This window comes from Sparus aurata, chromosome 20 (genome assembly GCF_900880675.1).
Source record: "Sparus aurata chromosome 20, fSpaAur1.1, whole genome shotgun sequence".
Classification (NCBI taxonomy): Eukaryota; Metazoa; Chordata; class Actinopteri; order Spariformes; family Sparidae; genus Sparus; species Sparus aurata.
In genome coordinates this window covers 5508017-5531538 of record NC_044206.1, presented here as the reverse complement: position 1 = coordinate 5531538, position 23522 = coordinate 5508017, and the positions used below count along the sequence as shown (strand labels likewise).

Below are 23522 nucleotides of genomic sequence, written 5' to 3'. Positions count from 1 at the left end.
AAGATGTGATACTCAACTTACAGTTGTTTTTTTTTTTTCATTTTATTGAGAGGTTAACTTATCTATCATAGTGTGTTTTTCATAGATTTACATTTCCATGTGCTCTCTACTAAAATCAGAATGTCTATTGATTTCTTTGCAAATATGATCTATAATTACAAAGAAAAAACATTTTATGCGGTTTTGTCATTCTCTAGGTAATTCCAATACCGAAGTACTGATCACAATGTCACCGGTCAAGTCTCAAGGTAGAACAAATGCCACAAGGACAGAGGGCAGAGGCAGCGAAAAAAGGAAATCTACAGAAAAACGTGAGACAGAATGGTTCCAAAGCATCTCAGCCGCCTTCTAAAGTGCATAAAGGAAAACAAAAAAGTACAGAGAATTCACCAACTCTGGAGGACAGAGAGACAGATGTAAAAAGTAATAGAAAGAATAAAGAAAATCTGAGTAAAAAGGGAGACACAGAACAAAATGGACCACAGAAACAAGGAGGGAGGACATTAGGAAATGGGATAACTGTGAGATCACAACTTCAACGTGACAAAGATGGCAAGATCACAGGCGACACAAGCAAGACCACCAAACTTAAACCTTCACCAAAAACACGTCAAACCAAACAAGGGGGAATCAAGCCTGGAAACAAGAGAAATTACAAAATGTCAGAGAGTGAGGAAGAGGAGGAGGATGAATCAGAGAGCGACGCAGAGAGCTCAGTGGAGGTGACGGGGCAGGAAACCAGCAGTGATGAGAAGGAGGAGGAGCGGAGAAGTAACAGAGAGCCAGCTGAGACCCAGGGCAGTGAAGAGAGCAGTGAGGAGGAGTCTGAGGCTTCACACATCCAAAGAGGTACAGACAGACAGACAGCAAACGAGGAGTCGGACAAAGAGCTGTCAGAGGAAGCCAAATCCAGAAGTGACTCTGAGATTGAATCGGTCGCATCAAGTGAGGAGGAAGAGGAAAAAAAGAAGGAAAGTGAAGAATCTGAGGCAGCGACCAGTGATGGGGGTGAGGACCGAGAGATAACCCAGGAGGACAAGTCTGAAAAGCCAAGAGTGGATAAAGCCTGCAGACGGCCCAGACGGACGCCACGTCCCTCGAAGCCATCGCAGGGGTCGAAATCCAAGATGTTTAAAAAAACAAAGGCAGATAAGCAGGCGGAAAAGGCTGAGAAACAGAGGGCCAAAGCGGAGAGGCAGAGGTTAGAAAAGGAAGCCAAACAAAAAGCCAAGGAAGAAAAAAAGAACAAAAAGAAGGCAGTTAAAGAGGAGAACCCCAGCTCTGCAACAGAGGAGGCTCAACCACCAAAAGGTCTTTCCCTCAACAAGGCAGAGACAGCAAAAGGCAAGACCAAGTTAGCAAACAAAGCAAAAAATATTCAAGAGAAAAAAGCTCTCTTAGAAGCTGCTTCAGCTGACCCTGAGGCTGAGGAAGAGGAGGAGGACGATGAACCAACACTGACCAAAGCCATTAAAGGCCAAAACAAAATGATGCTCCTCACAGCCAAAGGTAAAGACCTTAAAGCCATTCTGGAGCCTGAGGAGGAACAGGACACTGAGAGCGTTGTCAAAGGGCAGCCAAAGAGCTTCCTCTTGGGGAAGGCCAAGATGGTATCTCTCAAACAAAAAGCAAACAAAATGCTTGTAAAGCCCGACGAGGAAACATCAGAGTGTGAGGTCCTTGATGGGGGGTCCAACAAACCCAAGGAACGCTTGGTAGCACGCAGAAAGGGAATGACGACTCTGCGCCGAGTGTCTGGTTGGATTCAGAAGAACGTCCCAAGGGGATTAAACTTGAGAAAGAAGCTTTCTGCCTGGAGTAAAGCAATCGGGGTCTCCCGCTGGCTCTCCCTTCACGCGATAAAACAGAAACAAGGTGCCAGAAAATCTAAGGGCAATATCTTCAAACACAGAATGGCCATGACAGTTGCCAGTAAAAGCAACCTGGGGAAAAAGAAAAATAAGAACTCCTCTGAGGACAAGGAGAAAGCCAACCTACAGGGAAAATCAGGGGAGGGAGGGGAGGAAGCCGTCCTCGCTGGTGAGAAGGAGGTAGAGGCCAAATATGCTGTAGTGCTTCCCAGAATGAACAGACTGGGCAAGGCAAAGGCAGTCGAGCTGCCCCAGGCCGCTCCTGGACCTTCTACTCTGTTAAGTACCACTGGATCGCCTGGGGAAGTCATAACATTGGAGCCCAAACCTCCAAAACCAGGTGCTAGGCTGGTGCTCCCTGTCAAACCGGATCTCAGCCTCCTGAAGTCCATCAAGAAGCCCTTGCCAGGAGTGTTAACTTCAGGTGGAGATGTGGCAGAGAGGAGCCCGGGGTCCAGTGGTCCACAAGAAGGATCATCCAACACTGTGGATAGAAACAGGAGAGCTGGCCTAGAAAATCAAGATGGAGTCAGTGTGCTGCAGGCTGCAAGAAGGAAACTGGACCCCTCTCAGATCAACCTGGCCAAGATGTCCTTATCAGGAGGAACAATGGCTGGTGGAGCGGCTCGAGCCAACAGACCAGACCCGGAGAGAGAGACTGCAGCTGGATTGCCCAGGCCCACGACTCAGCCCTTTCCAAATGGGGAGGCAAGTTCAGCGTTGACAGGTGTCCGGTCCTTGTATGAAGAGGAGGCAGACAGGGAAGTGGCCCAGCTAATGGGGGAGGGTGGTATATATAGCATCCCCCAGCCAGAGGTGCACTGGGCTGGGAACCCACGGATGAGTGGAGACCCTCAGGTATGTGTGTACTTTTGGTGGTTTTATAGAAATCATGTGAATGAAAACTTGCGGGACCATCTCTGGAGTTTCAGTTGAATCAGTGTGATCCAATGATTATTTTGAGGTCCTTGGTGTGTCGTTGTGTGTGTGTGTGGTTCAGGACTGGCTGCGGGCTGAGAACCTGTTGCCCCACCAGACAGTGGAGAAGCTGACCAAGTGGACAGTCTATGATGATGGGGGCCAGGCCAGGACTGTTCCTGCCCACAATGGCAGGGGTCCCTGGGAATCAGAGGACCCCACCCAGGAGATGCTAGAGAGTCGACTAGCCAGCACACAGGTATTGCTAGTAATTATTAGTAATTACTACAAAAAGGCATAATTATGTCACAAAGCAAATTTCACCTTAGCTTAATTCAACTCTTTTTGCCTCTTGATTGAATGTACAGTTTATATTCACTCTGCAACAGACAATGTATTGACTGTATACATAATCTGTAGCAAAGGAAACAATATGCGCCCTGCTAAGACTCCAGAACCAATTCTGAACTTTGGGTTTTTCTGTTATTTTCATCCATATCCAATGAGCTCTTATCTCTTCATTCAGCATCAGTAGATTGGAAAAATTACATCTCTAGATTATACGTTTATTTTTTGGGGAGATATCTTTCTTACAAAGTTGATACTAAAATCAATTCAATTGATTTCTTGGGACCAGGCAAGCAAATTTCTACTGTAAATCTATAAAGTTGACAATGTTGTCAGCAGTTGATTCTAAGGGATGACTCAATGAGATTTTTTTTTTATAAACCTATTTGATCTTTTTCAAATGTTCTCTGGTCTATTTGGCTGTGTCCTATATACTTCTGACACATGCTGAGAAATCAAATCCCTGGTCTTCACCTCTCTCTTCATGGCGTCGTCTGTCCAACTTCTCTTGCCAAACAAGCTTTCTCCATTGTCCCTCTTGTTAAAGGCACTGCTCTCTCTCTCTCTCACACACACACACACGCACGCACACACAAACAAACAGCTCATTTTAGCATTTTGTGAGGACCAGGCAAAATGTCCTCACAAGTAAAACTGTCCTCACAAGAAAGATGGGATGTCAAAGGTGGGTCCTCACAAGCATAGCAATACAAACACACACACACACACACAGTTTGTGTTTGTCCTCAGATGAGGTCTAATGAGAGAAAACATCACAGTCATGTTGACCCTAGATGAATTATGCCGAAGAAAGCATACTTAAGGCTCTTATATCATCCAACTCTTTTTTCTTAGTGAACAGTTAAAAAAAAGAACTTAAAGACATTAAGTTACTTTCACTGGAGATTTTCTCCAGTTGTACTAATGTGTAAAACTTTGCATGTCCACGTCATGTGGGTGTGCATGCCCTTAAAAGTATCATTTTCCTGATTGACACAGTTGCAGTGGTTTGACTGTGATTTACTATGGTTGTGTCTGTTGTTGTCTACCTTGTTCTGATGTGATGATTCAGCTGCTTAACTACTCATGACTGGCAGCGACCACTGTAAGTACCTGGAGCTTGTGTTCATCATCAGCTCCTGGGCAGTGCCCAAATATAGTTCCAGGGCCTCCAACTGAGGGGTCATAGGGGATCCAATATGCAGAATCAGTGACAATGGATATAACTTATGATACATTTCAATAACTTCCTGCAGTGGAAGACCTGAACCTTAACGGCTCAGAGTGTCTGTGTTTGACCTGTTGGCACTTGGCCCAAAGAATCATCTTTTTCATTCACTTCCATACCACTTGTAATAGCAAAATGGCTAATAGTTGTCTAGATAACTTGCTGTGAGTCAATGTTGGAAGGACAGAATGAACACTTTACTGATCAACTGATTACACATTCCGCCATGTGTTTGCATGTTATTAGCAGGGAAAGACTGCCTTGAACATTATCCCTGATACAGCATGCCGCAGCAATCCTGAAACCTGGAAATAAGTACGCATTATTGCACTTGGTGGAACTGAACTGCGAGGGTAGCGCAGAACATGCTAGAGTTATCTTGAAGTTCATCTTAAAAAAATGTAGCAGTTGCAAGTGTTTATTTTATCTGGTGACTGGATAATTATTTTGCAAGAAAAACGTGGCGTATGGTCATGAATGCTTTTTACACCATCAACCAGAAACTAATGTTAACGGAGCGGTGCAGCGTACCAGAAAACAATAAAAGGATTAACAGAAGAGTCCAGCTGACCAACACACACATTAAATAACTTAATCAAAATCTGAGGTGAAGAAAATAACTCATTGCTTTGTCTCCTTCGTCTAAAAAGCTTCTGCTCAGTGCCTTTGTACAACGATGGACCCCCAAGAGCAAACAGTGCATCAGAGAGGCTGTTCTCACTGCTGGAGTTACAACGTTAATTACACAGCAGAGCACACCTCCTCATTTTTCAAAATAGTGCCTCCTTTCTATTAATACAATCAAGCATTGATTTCAAATCCGGAAAAGAACATTTGTTCTGGATTGAATCTTACACCCCAGATTTAGAAACAAATCGAATTGTGAGAATGCCAAAGATTCACACCACTCAAACATGCAGCGAACACGGAGACTCATCTACTCACTAGTCCGTCTTTATACGTCAAAAACCTGCACTCTGAAATGGCCCTTTTTCTAACGATTGGTTGGACACTTAATTTACCTGTTGAGCCACAGACTAAAGAACATAGTACTTCAGTGATTCCCAAAGTGTTGGCTGCTGCCCACTGGTGGGCTGTTAAGGCGCTACGGACGGGCCACGAGAGGTCATTTACAATACATAAATAAAACGTGTTTGACTTTCAATTTTATTAAGCTTAAAATGACCATGAATTATTATACTTGTTGTGTAATTTTCAGAGTATTTAATCAGAACTAATAAAACAAGGTAGTTAAATTACAGTTTATGCTTTATTTCTGTGATGTGTTTTTAGCTGATGTTGTGCTTAAGACTGTTTCCGATTAATATGTGTGCCATCTACCAACCCAAACCTGCATCACTGCGTGCTAATGCAGAAAACTTAATTCTAACAGAAACGGAACATAAAATGATTGGGTAACAGACTTCAACACAACACTGGAGCATGTTTTATATTGTATCAATGAAAGGGAGTTGTGATCTCATGTGTTGAGAGATATACAAGTTTGCAAACTGTTGTGTGTAACTGGGCGGCTGTGGCTCAGGGGTAGAGCCAGGATCTTGTAATTGGAAGGTCGCTTGTTTGATTCTGCTGGTCAGTATGTTGACGTCTGATAGGTCGGACCCAAATGTGTTACTATGTATTCTTAAATGTTATAGTTATGGCTTAAAATTTCACCAGAATTAAAGTGGCACTATGTAGTTTTGGACAAGAAATTCAATTTTTTTAATATTTACAATATTAATGAGGTAATAATACAAACTCAGATATTTATTTATTTATTTATTTATTTATTCCATTACTGAATAATCAAGCTGTTCTCAGAGGAAAGCAAGATCTGGAAAACAGTTTGAAGCTAGAAAGGTACTATATTCATGTACTACACTCCCTCTTCCCTCAGTTTTTTAAGGCATAAAAAAACAGTCTATGAAGATCTTTCTCTTCTTATAAACATTTACTCCCCAAAACTACAGAATGCTACTTTAAACAAGTTTGATGATTTCACATACCTCCACAATAAAAATCACCGACCAGTTTTCTACCTGGAAGTAACTGTGTCACTACTTGCCATTTGACTAATTCCTTACGCTAGTATATCAAGATGCATTTAACTCTAAACCACATTTACACTAAAGAGACAAACTTTAAATTCAGAAAAGTTAATCTAAGGTGGATTAAGCTAAGGGTTGGCGTGTCAGTTTATCAGATCTCCTTCGTCGCTTACAGCGGTGTGCACACAAGACAATAGGACATAAAAGACTTGCTGCTGGTTTATTCATTTCAGATACAATAGAGCATACAACACGCTGCCACACACAGCTATGAGATTGCAGAATATCAGCTATCACCCTGCTCCACAGTGGATTGGTTACCTGCTGAGAAGAGGAAATGAGTGGACCAGACCATTGGCAGCAGTGGAGTGCATAAACCAGACACATGTTAAACCATAAAGGACTCTCGCATAGGGCTTTAACTATACTGACAGAAATGAATTCAATGGTTTGCTGGAGAAGAAGGTTGCTGTGGAGAGAAGATAGGAGCAAATGGAGCGTGGTGGGACTACGGATTTGACTCATGTCTGTTCTTCAGGTGGTGATGCCCGGCAGCAAGAGACTGATAGAGGTTGATGAGGTGGAGGATCTGTCTCAGCTTGAGTGAGTTCACACACACACACACAGACACACACGGTACCCACAGCACAGTATAAATATGCACCTTTTCCTGTTGTCCAACGTTCTCAGAGAGGTGTGCGAGAGCTCTGTCCTTCTGAATCTGAAGAAGAGGTTCCACCGTGACTGTATTTATGTAAGTTACATGACTGACCTCATGCTCTCTTAAGCCTTTTAAAGCGGTTAGAATAAAAACTCACTAGAAAATAGTTAAATAAAGATGGATGATAGCTTAATGCTTAAAGAGAAACTTTGCACAATGCTCAAAAGCAGTGCTTTGTGTCCCTCTGTGGCTGATTGTTGATTGTGATTGATTGACATGTCTACAGAAGTTGGCATGCTAACCAGTCAGCCCCAGTCTGTCCTATATCTTAAACCACTTTAGACTACAAGAGGTGAGGTAGCATAAACTGGGAGATGTATGCCATGGCGAGTTTGCTTTGTTTCACCAGCTCACCATAGCTTCGCCATAATCCATCTATTTCCCTTACTAAGTAAAAAATAATGGACTCCACACCTTCCAAATTCAAGTTTCTCTCTTTTAGCAAACAAAGGCAAACTTAATTTCCTTGCTCATCCTTAAACACACTTCAAAATAAACCCACCAAAACAAACTTGGTTTGTCTTTCCACGGCCACGTCTGGTGTGGTTGAAATAAATCCTCAGGTAAGATGTGAAGATATACCGGCTCTACATGCTCTGTTGCTTCACCGCTCTCCTTTCTCTGCCTGACATGTCTTCTCATCCAAGGAGTCTAAGTCCTGGTCAGAGCTGCTGTAAATCACCTCTGTATGGTATCCCCTGTCTTCAAACTGGCATCCGTTGGTCTCAGATGCTGTTTTCAGTCCTAGTCTCATGTCCACTGGGAGGCAGCTAGACTGTAGAGTTATGTTGTGGTCCAGTCAAACTCGAATCAGCAAATAGTGCCATGGTGAAGTAGCTAATGGAAGCTAGCTACAGTCAAGAATAGCTAGCAAAGAGCAACAGATTTCGGTTACTCTGGTGATAAATGATATATATGTGCTCCCAAGATTGAGAATCAACCTCCACACTTACCCTTTAAACTGTCTTCTTTGCTAAATTAAATTTCAGATATTTTTATTCCCTTCACATCTAATTTTGTTTCAGTGAGCTTATACATCTGTGGTGTTTTCTTTTTTTCTAGACTTACATTGGAAACATGCTGCTGTCTATTAACCCCTTCAAGCCCCTTAACATCTACACAGAGGAGCTCAGACAGAAATACCAGGGCAACGAGCAGCATAGAAACCCACCGTGAGCAAACACCCCTCACACTGCTGTACATTATTCTGCTTTCTCTTACAGTACATATTGTTATAACAGGCAGCAAGTGTCTCTGAATTAATTTCATAATTTCACCATGAGTGATGGTTTCTGTTGTTCTCTGCCTCAGCCATGTGTATGCCATAGCTGACACTGCTTTCAGTCAGTCTCAAGCCTCATCACAGGAGCAGTGCATCATAATAAGGTACTAACAAATACACAAACTTCATCAATTCTATGGTATATTTCTATGTAGTTTCGCAAAACTCTTTTTTTTTTCTTTCCTGCCTTAGGTTTAAAAAACAAATGCTCCGTTCCGTCATTCATAATTTAGACAGCCACATATTTTTTTTTAATTATATGCCCTCTTATTCTGATCATTTTCTTCAGGCGACCAATGAATGTGTTTACTAACAAGTATTGTGTGCGTATCAGTGCCTGATATATCTTCGTAGTCCAAAATCAATTAAAAACACATCGCTTAGGAACACTATTGTATAAAGCCCCCTAAGGGTCATGGTGAAATGTTTTTTAGGACTAGTCTTGGCTTACCTTGCTTGTTTTCTAGTTTCCTCGCAATCATTTTTGGGTAACCTTGCTGAGCTACATCACAATAATGTTTTTCCTTCTTTTCCTTCTGCGCTGTGTAATTATGGATCTAATAAAGTGACCTCTCTGGCCTCTCCCCTAGTCTTCTGCTGCTCTTGTTGGGGTTACTCATCCTCCATAGCTGCTCATCACTGTCAGAGTGTCTCTGGGCTTGTTAGGTAAAGTGGACAGGCAGGCTGTTGCCGGGCTGCCCTGTTGCTGCTCCACCCACCAAGCCTGCCTGCTCCACCTGGCGAGCCCAGAGACATGAAGCTGCGACAGCCAAAGGGTTGCTGTGCTTACCAGGGGAGCAACGGATCAGGTCCACCGCTGGTTATTTTTTACAAACCGCAAGCACAATACATTAACACCAGACAACCACTGAACAAACAGTTACTGCGGGGGAGGCTGAAGAGGTTTGTGAGTTTGATCCATAATAACGCGGCTCAGAAGAAACAAAAGGAAAAAGGTAGTTCGAGGTAACGCAAAAGTTATTGCAAAGGAATGCAAAAGTATTTCTAAGCAAAATTCTCATGATGACCCTCACGCTATTGCATGTAGATTAATCCACTTTCAATAAAGCCTTCAATAAAAATTCAACAAAACATGTGTGAGAGACCTTAAAGACGTCCATTGTCAGTAGAAACTAATATAGTTGAGGCTGAAGATGTACTGAGAGACAGACTTACACATTGTTGGCTAAATTACTGGCTAACAGCATATTTATAGCACATGTAAACAGAACTCAAGTGTTCCACCATTTGCATTAATGAGGCAACTCAACAAGGACCCTGTTAAACGTCAGCATCTTGTATTATAGCCATGTTAACATGCAAATATTAGCATGTAACTGAGCACATCACAGCTTCACAGAGCTGCTAGCATCATTGTAGAAGTATTTAAGGGGATGCCTTGGTAGCTTAGGGGTTAAGGTGCGACCACTGAGCCACAGCACCCCTGGTTTGCAAAAAGACAAGGAACCTTGTAGCATGTCATCTCTCTATCAGTTACCTAATACATGCATCATATGTACAAAATTACTTTTAAGAAGATGTCATATTTCAGGTAATCTATATTTCCTGTGTAGTGGGCAGAGTGGTTCAGGGAAGACTGAAGCTACCAAGCTGATAGTCCACTACCTCAGCTCCATGTATCAGGGCAGAAACGACAACCTGCGACAGGTAATTCAGTGTGGAAATCACAGGGGAGCACCTTCACTGATGTACAGTTTGATCAGTTAGGAACAAAGCAAAGGGCTGGCAGGTCTATCCTCCAGTCCTCCCACCATGCCTGTCTTGATTTCATTTCTGTCTTTCTCCACCTTGACCAGCCGATGGAGGTCTTTCCCATCCTGGAGAGTTTTGGGAATGCCAAGACAATCCTCAATAACAACTCCAGCCGCTTTGGCAAGTACCTCCACATCCACATTCTCCAGTGAGTCAACCTAATGCTATTCTCTGAAGAACAGTGTCTTCCTTGTGTTGCTCCTACTAATGGAATCTGTTGCAGCTGTTTTATTTGTCAACTGTTTCTCATCTTGGTTGACAGTGGGGTCGTTGTAGGGACCTCTTTGTCTAAATATCTCCTTGAGAAGTCCAGGGTTGTCTTTCAGGTGAGAATATTGAGTTAGGTGTGCTGTGTGCTTTCAACAGACATCATAAAGGAATCCATGATGTTCCACCTGCTGAAGAAGCAAATTTAATCAGATTCAAACAGTTTACACACATCACATTGTCTTTTGCACCAATGGTACAGCGTTCTGCTGTACAATTTGTCGTGTCTAAACAACTTTGTGATTGGCATTTTGCTTGATTGTTCTGTCCATCACTTTCCAGACTGAAATATCATGGAAAATGTTCGACAGACTGCCATGAAATCTCTCTCTCTGTCTTGACTGAGGTAATGTGACAAAGGTTAAGAGGGATTGCCATAACATTTGGTACAGATGTTCAAGATCCCCAGAGTGTTACTCCTGATTACCTTTTGTGATGACTTTCCATTCAGCACCACCAACAGATCAAAGTTTTATCTTAATGAATTAAGTATGTCCATTGTCATTGGTGACCCTCTAACTGTTCGTCAAGTGCCACCAGTAGGTTGATGTGTTTTGAAATGTCTTGATAAATATGGATTGTCATGAAAGTTGTTACATTTCTGTTTCTTTCTCTGCAATATACATGGCCATAGCTGTATTTGTCAGCTTACTATACCGGTAGTGCCATAACGTGGTCAGAATTTAGTTTCAATTTGTCCAACAGTTTATGACCAAACTGAAGACCTGACTGACATTAATTGTTAAACATCGACATGTTAATGTTTAACAATGTCATTATGAGCGTGTTGGCATGTTGTTTGCTTTTAGCTCAAAGCAACACTGTGCCTGAATAAAGAAAAAGTCCACCCAGAAATGAAACTTCAGTCGTTATCTGCCGATGTAAAGTGGAAGGAAGGTTTGCAGTCCTCAAAACATTTCTGGAGCTTCACAGCAAAACAGCGTAGTAGCATTCTTCCAAACAACTGAAGTAGCCAGGACTTGACATAATCAAAGTCTCCAGTAGCCAACCCATATTGTTTTGAAAAGACGTTATCTACACCCCCTTTGTTAAGTGGAGTATGTGCGCTGACGGGGTGCACGCTAACGGTTTTAGCTGAGCGGCCATAGTAAAGATTTCTGCTTACAATTTGGGATCTTGTGGCCTCTGGAGACTTGGAGCATGCTGTATGGTGCCATGTTGTGTTTCAAGATACTTCAGCTGTTTAGGAGAATGCTGCAACGCTGTTTTGCTGTGAAGGTCCAGAAATGTGCTTTGGACTACGGAACTTCAACTGACTTTCCATGGGTGTGAGGAGATAATGACTGAATTGTCATTTTTGGGTCAACCTTTCCTTGAATGGATTACAGAGCCTAAATTATTCATTCTTTATAATAGTGTGGAGTGTAAGTAAGCCACTAATGTGTGCACAGCGGTATTTTTCATTAAGCTGTTGTTTCTGGTAAGCTAATTTATGCTGTAAGTAGACGGTCATCAGAAGTCATGTACTCATTCAGTGTCACCGGAGGTCTTGTCTCATTTCCTCCGTAGGCCAATGAGGAGAGGAGCTACCACGTGTTCTATGAGCTGCTGGCAGGTTTGAACGACTGGGACAAACAGGAGCTCTACCTGCAAGGAGCCGAGACCTATTACTACCTGAACCAAGTACATCACACACCAATGAACACAGACTACTCTCACCTCTGTTTTTTTTTTAATAATATTTTCTCTTGCTCTTTTTCTATTATACATGTCACATTTAGTTTTTCTCTCTAGGGTGGTTTCTGTGAACTGAAGGGGAAGCAAGACAAGCAAGACTTCCAGCTTTTGGTTCAGTGCTTTGAGACCATCGGTCTGCATGCTGATCAGATCTCCACCGTCTGGGCCATCCTCTCCTCTATCCTGCAGCTTGGCAACATGTGCTTCAGCTCATATGAGGTGCGTGTGCGTAAAAGAGAGAGAGAGAGTGAGAATTAGACTGATCAGACTCTGATATCATACATCACTTGGTTTTTTCGCTTCAGAGTGAGTCGTTTGAGGTGGCTCGTATCTTCAGCGAAGCCGAGGCCAGGAGGGTTGGCTGTTTGCTGCAGATTCCCTCCGAGGCACTGCAGACCGTCATCACTCACAGAGTCACAGTCAGTAGCCTCTCGTGCACCCGTCATCATCCCTATTTCTGCACACGTGCGAGCTGATTGGCTTTCTCGTCCTTAGGAGACGACCTATGACAGGATCTACTGCCCTCTGTCTGTGGAAAGTGCCATAGAATCTAGGTGAGAAAATGTCCTCAAATGTTGGTGTGGCTGGATGTGCAAATAGCAGAAAAGTCCTTCAAAGCAAAATAATCCTAGCCTAGCGCTAAGAGATCCGTCCATCCATCATGCTTTGTAGAAGTTCCTCCAATGCTTCTCACATGCTAAGTAGTATCCCTGATGACCATGGAGTGATCTAGATGTGTAGATTTAGTGGCGTGCATTTGTTTTAACTTTAAAGGTGCTCCTCGTTGTGATATCTTTTGCAGAGATGCCATAGCCAAAGCCTTATATTCGGTGCTGTTTGACTGGTTGCTGGAGCAGATCAATGACTGGCTCAGTCCCACAGAGATGGACAGCACTGTGGGTATAGTGGACATCTACGGGTTTGAGGTTGGTGTTCCGTGTGGACTGAGATCTGAAAACTTGAAAACAACAGAGTGATCGCTCTGGGTGTTGGATGCGACGTCACAGCTCCTGTGTTCTCCCGCAGGACCTCGGAGTGAACAGCTTTGAGCAGCTGTGTATCAACTTTGCCAATGAGCAGCTGCAGCACTTCGTCAACAAGGCAGTGATCTCCCAGGAGCAGGTCGGTCGATAGTACACAAGGTCCATGTAGATCAACTGAGCCCGAGAGTGCATCGTTCTATTACGTCTCTTATTATAAATAGTCTATGAGCTGTGACAAATGGCTTTATCAGTAGTTGATGAGTCATTTGATAATTCCCTGGAACCAGTGTTTTCCATGGTGACAGGACACTCATCCTTTTCTTAGAGCGGTTTGTATAATGTATCATTCATTCATGAGGATCTAGCCAGCAAAATTGGCTGATGATGTAGGAACACAACCACGACTAACACTATTATTATTGCTTAGGCCACTGAGCTAAAGATTACATTTGGATGGGGCTAGCCTGACACTGTCAAAAAAACAAACAAAAAAAAAAAAAAACGCAACACCTCTAAAACTCAGTCATTATCCTGTTCTGTATTATCCACACACAAATAAGAAAAATATAAAAAAAACCAGGTTGTTTAATGTTAGAAACCCATGACTCATAACTTGTCTTGTGCTCATAACTGCAGAGATGATTGTTTATGTTCAAGTTAGACTTATTACCTTTATAAATGACATGTACACAGTAATCATTTTGGACTTATTAGAAAGTGAGAAAATTATTTCTCCTCAAAGCGTATAACAAGTAATGACCTTACTTAAAGACTTGACTTATAATGATAGGCAAAGAGATTTTTCATAACCTGAAGTCCCAGTAGTTATTAAGTGGTTTTGAAATGATTAATAAATGGTTAGTTAAATGGTTAAACGGTTAGGTAAATGGTAGTTGTGAATAAATTGTGAGCAACCATGCTCCATCTCCATTAAATAATTGGCAAATGCTATCATGATAAAACTTGAAAATGAGATCTGGCCAAAGAGCAGCTTGAGTAAATGCCTTCAAACACTCAAGCTGAGTGTAGTCTGCTATATTACTGTGTGTGTGTGTGTGTGCGTCCTGCAGGAGGAGTACAGTACAGAACAGATCCAGTGGTATCCCATGCCTGTCAAGGACTTCCACTCCTGTCTGGAGCTGATCTCCTCCAGACCACACGGCATCCTCCGCATACTGGACGACCAGACCTGCCTCCCTCAGGTACACACACACACACACACACACACACACGCTACTTCTGTAACTGTGAGGATCCTCAGTGACATAATGCATTCACTAGCCCCTTAACCTCACTTTAATCATCACACCTAAATGCCTAACCCCTATTGCCAGCCGTAAGTCCTCACTTTTACTCTGATGGCTAAGAACCTGTTCCGGTCCTCACTTTGCAGAACACATGCACACACACACACACACACACACACACACACACACACACATGCACAAACTGTGGTCAGTATTGTGATGATTTATTAGATACAATATATCATTTTCAACAGCTTTGTTTATTTGACAGTGTGCCATTAAAAAAACCTGAACTGACACATTAAAAAAAAATGATGACACACTGTTACCATGTTGTTCTACAGCTGATCGTGTGTGTAGTAAAGGTATGTGTCTTTTTGCTATCGTTTATATGTTTTTTTTCCCATCAGGCCACAGACCATACCTTCCTCCAGAAGTGCCACTATCACCATGGGAACAGTCCCTACTATGCCAAGCCCAAGAACCCACTGCCAGTCTTCACTGTCTATCACTATGCTGGAGCTGTCACTTATCAGGTATTGAGCACAGCACACTGCTATGTGCAGCAGCAGCAGCAGCAGCATTTGTATTTTTACCATTAAAAATACTCTTTTCCCAGGTTCACAATTTCCTGAATAAGAACCACGACCAGTTCAGGACAGAAGTGGTGGAGCTTTTTGCCAGGAGTCGTTTAAAGGTGAACTGACTGCCCTGTGATGCGTACAGGGTGCTGAGATGAGCCTTTTGCAAAATCTGCATAGTGGCTGCAGAGAAGCCTCGATTGAACTTGAAGCTTTTGATCACATTATGTTGTCAAATTACACAAGTTTTTGTATCAGTCATTCAAACTGTAGTGTCTTTGAGTTTAGTGCAGTTCAAGTGCTTTACAGGTAACTAACAAATTAAAGGACTCTTGAGACAGTAGACAGATAAACAGAGGTGGGAGATTAAAACATGCTAAAAGTACAAATATAGACACAGATTCAAATGTGAACAGAAATACAACATTACTGTATGCTGTGTATGAACTGCAATAGTATTTTTTCTTGTGTCTTTTTTGTTTGTTATATGCATTTTCTGAAAGGGTATCTCCACCAAATGTACACAATAAAGTGTGTTTACAGGTCTTATATAGCACTACTGCATATGGGAAAAGCAATATAAATCCTTTTGTGGCTCCAGAGGAAGCTGCATGTAATGTGATAAACTGCCTCCGAGGATGTGACTTAATGGCTAAATGGCATTATGGAAGCAAATGATTAAGACCAATAGAACAGAACCCACTTTAATGTGTAAAATAAATAAATAAACCTGCCTTCCCTTAATGTGCTGTGTGTCAGATCTCTCATAGATGCACTGCATTTATGAGATTTTTTTGTAATGTTATAATTGGGAAAAACAGAAGTCATAATGATCAGTTTTGACGTTAATGCGCCCCAATATGATTTATATTTTTTTCTCCAAAACCACATCCATTGAATTTTAACACGTTTTGACCGTTCACCTGTGAATGTGCGTGTTTTCCTCACACGACAACGTTTGCCAGATGGTGTCTGAGCTGTTCCGGAAGGTTCAGGATGGTTACATCCAGCAGAGAGAGCTGGGATGGAGAGGGAAGGGTCTCCGCCAGCAGCCCTCCACTGCTGCTTCACACTTCCTTCAGTCCCTGACCGAACTCACCACCCGCCTGGAGAGGTAAAACACACCGAGCAGGCTGACTGATTCTGAGCCGCCGTTACCAAAGTTATGGGTTAGCGTGAAGTCCAAGAGTGTCACTTGAAGGTATTCAGTTTCACCACATGTGTTTTAAAATCAGACCGCTGTGGTTTGTCGGGCGAAATATGAGAAATGTCATGGAAAGAAATACGAGAATAAAAATAGTTGGTCCGAGTTCGCGATGTTTCCATTTGGCGCGAATCATCGCTGAAAGAAGTTCTACCAGAGACTCCACAGTGGCACATCATACAGGTGTGAATCCTTTAAATCAGGATGTTTGATGGAAACACATCAACCACAAACCTGTTCTGGTTAGTACTGAAGTTGGTAATGCCTCTTTTCTGAACCCAGCTCTATAAAACATGTTGCTTAGCCTCTCTTTAGATACATGTAGGTCTAAAGTTGATCATGTTCCCTGATAAATAATCTGTGTCAATGTTCTTTAACTCTCAGATGCAAAACCACTTTTGTCCGTTGCCTGAAGCCAAACTACGTCAAGGTAATGTCCGGCACTTCACACTGATGATGACCATTACCGTAACATCAGGCATCAGCGTACGACCGTGTACTGTGTGTCGCGTGTCCTCTGTTAGCTTCCCGGGATCTTTGACATTGACTATGTGTCAGGTCAGCTGAGGCATGCTGGGATGCTGGAGACCATCCACATCAGGAAGGAGGGTTTCCCCATACGAATACATTACTCCTACTTCATTGAGAGGTACTGCAGACACACATGGGCGGGGGTGGGCGATCTGACCAAAAGAGAACATCACAATTTTATTTCATCACAATCACATTGCAATCAGTGATGTTCTGTGAAGATTGGAGCAGTTTTTGGACGCCTTCATGTTCGTCTTCTGTCTTAAATTGTCGGTCTGCCCACCCCTGATCACATCACTTCTTTAAGGTTTATTTAGATATTTCCTTGACGTGTTTCATGTACACGTATTCATTTAGATAGTGTAGAATAGTTACAGTAATCAAACTAATAACCATGAATATATATATATATATTTCTTTTTACCTCAAATCACTCATTCTCAAAAACAACCTAAATACACCGGATAATTTTCATCAAGATAAATTCATTCATCTCCGGAAATTAACACAAATTTGGATAAACACAAGGTTAAAGAAAGTGTTTTGTTTCAGATACGGGGTGCTGCTGACCCAGCGCCTCCCTGTGGCGTCAGACAGAGAGCAGACGGTGGCTCTGCTGGACATGTTCTGTACCGAGGAGGGACAGTACCAGCTGGGACTCACCAAGGTGCCTCCATGCCCAGTTTGTGACACTGATTTTGACTGCGCGTGTCAGCATGTTTTAATATGTGTGTGTGTGTGTATCTGTGGTAGGTGTTCCTCAAGGAGCTTCTGTACCAGCAGCTGGAGGAGAAGTGGAGCAGCACCCAGACCTGGGCTGCCGTCACCATCCAGAGGAACATAAGAGGCTTCCTGTGCAGGAGGAACTTCAAGTTCTTCAAACAGAAAGCCATCGTCATCCAGAGCCACATCAGGGGACACCAGGCCAGGTAGGGGGAGCAGAGACATAAGAGTCATCATTAATGACTGTCAGCTCAGATGTAGCATGAATGTTCTCTGATGGGATTTTTCCCTTTTTTTGTTCAGCTTATTTTTCTTAATTCTATTCACCTTTTTTAATGACAAAATACCATAATACAGTGCAGGAAATACTGTTTTACAAGTCCTGAAACCCAAATTATACTGTAAAGTAAAGGGGAAGAAGGAACTATGGAGAGAGGAAGAATGAAAACAATGAATGATAGAAGGAAAGAAGAAATTAAACAGGGAAAGGAAGAAAGACAAGAAGAGAAGAGAGAGATAGAGAGATAGAAGAAAAGAGAAAGGAGGATAACTCAGTTAGCCAGGTAACTTATAAAATAGCATGCAACAACATCTCTGAACATTTGTTGAGCAATTGCAGTGATTAATATGGATATATGAAAATTCAAGATATTCAACATATGAATGTATTTAAAATACAAGTAAGCTGCTGCAAAAATATCGTCAAAATGATATTTTAATGTCATGTAGTTCAATACTCCACAACTCTGTGGTCGATTCATGACGGCGTAGAAGAGAAATTAATAATTTGTTCAGTTTAAATTCTTTGATGCACAGGAAGCCCTAATGTGTCCTAATAAGGATGTTAAATTAAAGGTCTTCAGTCCAAAATACCCGGAGCACAAGATGCTGGAGAACAACTAAAACGTTAGATGAAATGTGAGCGCCGTACCTCAAAACTAAAGTACAATAACACTTTCATTCACTTCAACTGAGAGACGGAGAGTCTCCACATGCTGCTGTACCCAGTTTCCTCACAGAAACAGAACCCATGGAGATCAAGTGGTGAAAATGTGTCCGTATAGTGAAGGATGAATGAGAGAGGAACAGAGGGAAAAGAGGGGAGTTACTTTTCACCTGCAGGTTGCCATCAGGTCAGACAGTGATATACTCTGCACTGTGTGTCGCTGCCCCCTCTCTTCTTCTAGGAAGTACTACAAGCGCCTCAGGCAGTCGTTCACCCAATTCTGGGCGGTGATGATGATAACCAGGAACACCATCAAGAGACGCCATTGGAGGAAGGTAGAGAGAGATATGAGAGAGAGAGAGAGAGAGAGATCCACACTCCTTGTTCTTGATTGGGTGTCTTAGCAACCCTCTGTTTGCTGACTTTATTGTGCTATAAATCTTTGCTTCACATCTCTCTTACACAACACCAGCAGCTTAACTCACCGGCCTATGAGGTGGAATAGGAAACATATGGCCATGCCCTCTCAGCGATAACGCTCTGACGTTCACGTTTGGGGTCAAAGTGTCGTTTCTTTACTGAGATCCTCTTTCTCTCTTATTTTCTCTCAGGTGGCTTCAGCTATGGAGCTACTTGTACTGTGTCAGTGGTCTGTTTACACGATTTCCATCTATGGACATTTTTTTACCCTCAATGAATGCCATTCATATTTTCACCAATATTATTATTATAAATGTTTTTTTTTTCTTTTTTTCTTTTTTTCTCTAGATGACTTTCGAGTCATGCAGATAATTTCCATTAATGTTTCAGTTCCCCTCAGCTCTCCAGCTTTTACAGTGTTGGTTTAACAGATCGGAAATGTATGAGCCCTTTCTCAAGCACCAGCTGGTTTCTTTTTAATGTAGCGAAAAAGCCCTTATTAAAGCCACTGTGCATTATCTGCTCAGCACCAGGTAGCAAAACAGATCGATCGCTGTTGGCGCCACCGTACTGCTGTGGTTTGTGTTTATGATGGTTTAGTCCAGCTTGGTGACTGTTCCTTTGCACTTTTCTGTTGGGGAGATGTCTTTTTTTAATACAGTGGAATGCGACATCTCTCATATTAGCTGGGCACAAACATGCTAATGTTGCTCTGTGTCTTGCTGGATGTGTGAAGAAGCAAATGTTTGCTAACACGTTAACAAGAAGCCAACATGTTACTTCAATGATTTCATAGCGTCAGAGAAACTGTGTCTTGTGTGTGATAATCAACAGAGCTTGCATCGAACAGTTTTGAGTGGATCTCCTCCTGAATAAATCGTCCAAATGAAAACTGTCAACAACTGTGTGTTCTGTCTACCGAACGCAGAGGACACAGATTCCAGAGAAAAGTGTTGCCATCGAATTGAACGTCATTTCTGAACGCAACTTGAGTTCACCTTCGTCGTGTTGAGACAGAAACCTCAGAAACAGATATCTAATGTTGAGTGAACTTCATGTTGTTGCCCGACCGCATTATGCTACACGGATTAAGGACTTTATTGATTGTATGAATCATTTCAATATATTTACTTGGATGTTATGTGAGTGGTTCGCTTGGTGTAGGCTATTCGAATTTGTTTTATCATTTTCTATTCATTTAGAAATGTGGAGTGTGTTTGATTTGAATGGAAGTTTACAGGAGGTTTTTTAAGATCAAGATTTTCGAAGGATTTTCTTTTGTAGGATTTGGACTCTGTATGCTCAAACAAAGAGAAATGAAAGCTGGAGTAGTACATGTGTGACTGTTGACTTGAGTGTGATTATATACAATGTGTTCCCGTACATATTTATTCCTCAGCAGTATTACAGCCCCTTCATAAAATGTCATCCTGTTCCTCTAACTAGCTTTCTTATCTTGCATTAATCATGTACTACACACACACACACACACACACACACACACACACACACACACACACCCTGCTTACACCTCACGCTCCAGTCTTGGACTTCAACCTCTCTCAGTGAAATTTGAAGCAGCCCTGCATCTCTCCCTCCGCCCTCTGAAACCTGTCTGTCTGACTTCCAGCTCCACAGCTCTAACAGGTAGGCTGCTCTTCTTCCTATTTCCCATCTGCATCAGATCAGACGCAACAATGTCTCTTTCAGCCTTCTAATTTAGTTAACTCGAGAAAGTTTACACCCTGAATATCATGAAATTAGGGACTGTGGTCGTCTGTATCATGTTTCAAAACAGTCTAGAGACACCCGAGTTCAGCTGGTGCTGGTGTGTTTATTCTCCTCTCTTTTCTTGCCTACTGCTGTGACCTAGGAAGACTATTTTGTTCTTTTTGTCTTCCCTTTGCTGCAGTTGTCATACTGTCAGTTTATTTGGTGTTATTGTTTTATGAGGCTTGGACTGTGAACAGAGGAGCTGTCAGGTTTCTGCTCACAGATGGCCTATGTCAGCTGTTCAAGCCTAGTTGGACTCATCATGAAATGAAAAAATACCTTTATACCTTTCATACAATGTAAAAGATGAAGCCTGACTAAGTATATATTTATTGCAGAACTGAATGACATTTTGGTCCAATTCCACTCTTTATACATCCTCTTGCTGACCATGCAACAATAAAGTCCAATCAGTTTTTACTATGTGGTTGCTTTTGACAAATAATCACACACTGTTCATTTATGAAGAGCAATATAACACTGATGTTTACCTGGGTTTAAATGGAGTTCTGTCAGTTCCTGCTGTCATAAAAGGGCCACTCTACTGATGTAATACATCAAGATGAGTTAACTTGTCGCGAGTACCGCTTACCCTGTTAATATTATTTTTGACATCTGTTATTCATAAAATCCTCTGTGGCTCTGGAGGAGCTTTAAAAGGCTGAGGAAATAACCCTGATGATGTCACAGCATTGTCATAAAGTTATCTCGGGTAGTTTTAGAGATGTTGTCTTTTACCACATATGATGCTTTAGGGTGGCATTATGGGAAATATAGTCCAGGACTTGGGGGGCTTAGGGAGTAAAACAGAGGATATCTCGGCTTTCTATTTATGTTCAATTCTTCTTTCATGAGTCCTCTACCGTTACGAAATGCTACATCTCAAGAACACCTTTTGAATATTTTAGGAGTTCCTTTAGACATTTCATATAAGATGAAAAGTCATGAGGTCACCAAAGGATTCCAAGGGATTCATCCTCTGGGGATCATGAATGCCTGTACAAAAAATTCATAGCAATCTATTTTATTATTGAGAACAGCAGCAAGAAGGTTCTGTGCTCAACTCTACTGGCCTGTGTCCAGTTTGCACGGTCTCCTTGGATTTCCTCTGGATGCTAAGTTTTTCTCCCACAGCATGAAGAGGGTTTGTCTGTTGTGTTCACCAGTGGGGGGTAAAAATCCCCTGATCCCCAATACGGGGATTCTGATTTGTGTCCCCAACACTAGAGCCACATGTTTTGCATTCCAATACCGAAAAGAGCTGGGTGATATTCAGTGTGTGTACTGTCTCAATTGATTGGTGGCCTTGAGGTTCAAATCCCGACAATATTTTTCAAAACATGATGATATTTCACGAAACAAAATAACGGTCCGGAAAATGTGACATGTCGGATCAGGGAAAAGGTGGGACAGCATTTCTTGTTTGTGATTGGACGGAATCAAGGCGGCGAGCTGACTGCTATTAACTGTAGGCAATAACCTGACTATGTATAAATACAGTAGATGTACATTTTCTGTCTCTATTGTGAAGTACTGTCAGCATCAATCGTAACTATTTCAAGCGCACATTTTTGGATTCCACAGGACATTTTAAAGGAATACTTTAGTATTTTTAAAACAGGGCTGTATGAAGTACTTATCCATTGTCAGGGTATTACCCAGTAAGGCTGTGGCTCAGGGGCAAAGCCAGCATCTTGTTATTTGAAGGTTGCTGGTTCAATTCCCCTGGTTTGCATGTCAAACTGTCCTTGGGCAAGACACTGAACCCCAAACCCCCCTGCTCCTGATGTGCTGGTCGGCACCTTTCGTGGCAGCCACCGCCATCTGTGTATGAATGTATGTATAAAAGACTGTTAGTCACTTTGGACAAAAGCGTCTGATGAAATATGGTAAATGTTCATATAGCAGTCAGCATGCCCCCTTGGATTTGTCCAATCACAAACAGGGAGAGTTGTCCTACTTTTTCTGTGATCTGAAATGTCTTTCGAAATGTCTTGTTGTATGCAATGTCATTGTGTTTTGCCCCTCAGGACCAAGTTTAGTTTATCTTGTAATTAGCACCAGATGACACCTTTTTACTGACATATCGTAACTTGGCACGCCCCCTTAGGTTCTGTCCAATCACAAACGACAGGTGTTATCCCATATTTTCCATGATCTTAAATGTTGTTTTGTTTTGTGTAAAAGATGAAATATTTGTGTCTTTCTTCCCTTATAAACATCACCAAATTAGATTGTCGCTGTTAACGTTTTAGGAAATGGTTTAGTGTGGTTTGATCTGCTCTTTATGGTGACACAATTGTTTGACTTAGGAAAGTCAGTCATTATAAATCCTCTCATGTGGAGGTAGAACAGGGTTGGGCTGCCTGTGTGTTTGCAGAGACCCATTCTCTTAAGTTATTTGATGAATGTGATTACTTAAGTGTTTGCTGCATGAATACGTGTGCACACCCTTGTTGCACTTTCCAGTAACTACTTACCATTCTTTTTTTTAATTTTTCAAATATTTTTATTTGGCTTTTCATGGCTTTATTTGAAAGAAGAACTTGAGAGGCGACAGGGAACGGGATGAGAGAAAGGGGGGGATGACATGCAGCAAAGTGCCATAGGACAGACCACGAACTCTGGACCACTGCAGAGAGGACACAGCCTCTGTACATAGGATGCACAAACTACCAACGACAATAACAATAACTACTGACCATTGACTACACATAAACTGTGAGGAATTGAGTCGCACTGAGGCAACTCCTTTCTGTAAGCAGTAAACCTCCTGATAAAAAACAAACCTTCTGGACTCTTGGAACGTGGACTGTCATATGAGGCGGGGCAACAGGCCTGTGGGTGTTGCAGGAGTATATAACAAGATGTGTATCTAAGAATAGTTCTGATTGAACACACTGAGCTGGGATGAGGAAGTGTTAAGGGTGCTCGATGTACCTGGATAACAGGAGGAT

General features: G+C 42.1%; 1 protein-coding gene across 1 annotated transcript in view; it reads left to right on the top strand.

The window, feature by feature from the left end:
• The first annotated feature begins 644 nt into the window (after positions 1-644).
• myo15b (myosin XVB) overlaps positions 645-23522 on the top strand; it is a 46354-nt gene continuing 23476 nt past the window's right edge. The window contains exons 1-19 of the mRNA XM_030401386.1: positions 645-2729; positions 2872-3048; positions 6955-7019; positions 7107-7170; positions 11990-12103; positions 12215-12376; positions 12463-12576; positions 12653-12711; positions 12960-13083; positions 13184-13279; positions 14211-14342; positions 14798-14923; positions 15007-15084; positions 15934-16082; positions 16557-16602; positions 16697-16821; positions 17256-17370; positions 17457-17632; positions 18614-18707. Of these exons, the coding sequence (XP_030257246.1) occupies positions 660-2729; positions 2872-3048; positions 6955-7019; positions 7107-7170; positions 11990-12103; positions 12215-12376; positions 12463-12576; positions 12653-12711; positions 12960-13083; positions 13184-13279; positions 14211-14342; positions 14798-14923; positions 15007-15084; positions 15934-16082; positions 16557-16602; positions 16697-16821; positions 17256-17370; positions 17457-17632; positions 18614-18707 (4086 nt within the window). The 5' untranslated portion in view covers positions 645-659. The remainder of the gene's footprint in view (positions 2730-2871; positions 3049-6954; positions 7020-7106; positions 7171-11989; positions 12104-12214; positions 12377-12462; positions 12577-12652; positions 12712-12959; positions 13084-13183; positions 13280-14210; positions 14343-14797; positions 14924-15006; positions 15085-15933; positions 16083-16556; positions 16603-16696; positions 16822-17255; positions 17371-17456; positions 17633-18613; positions 18708-23522) is intronic.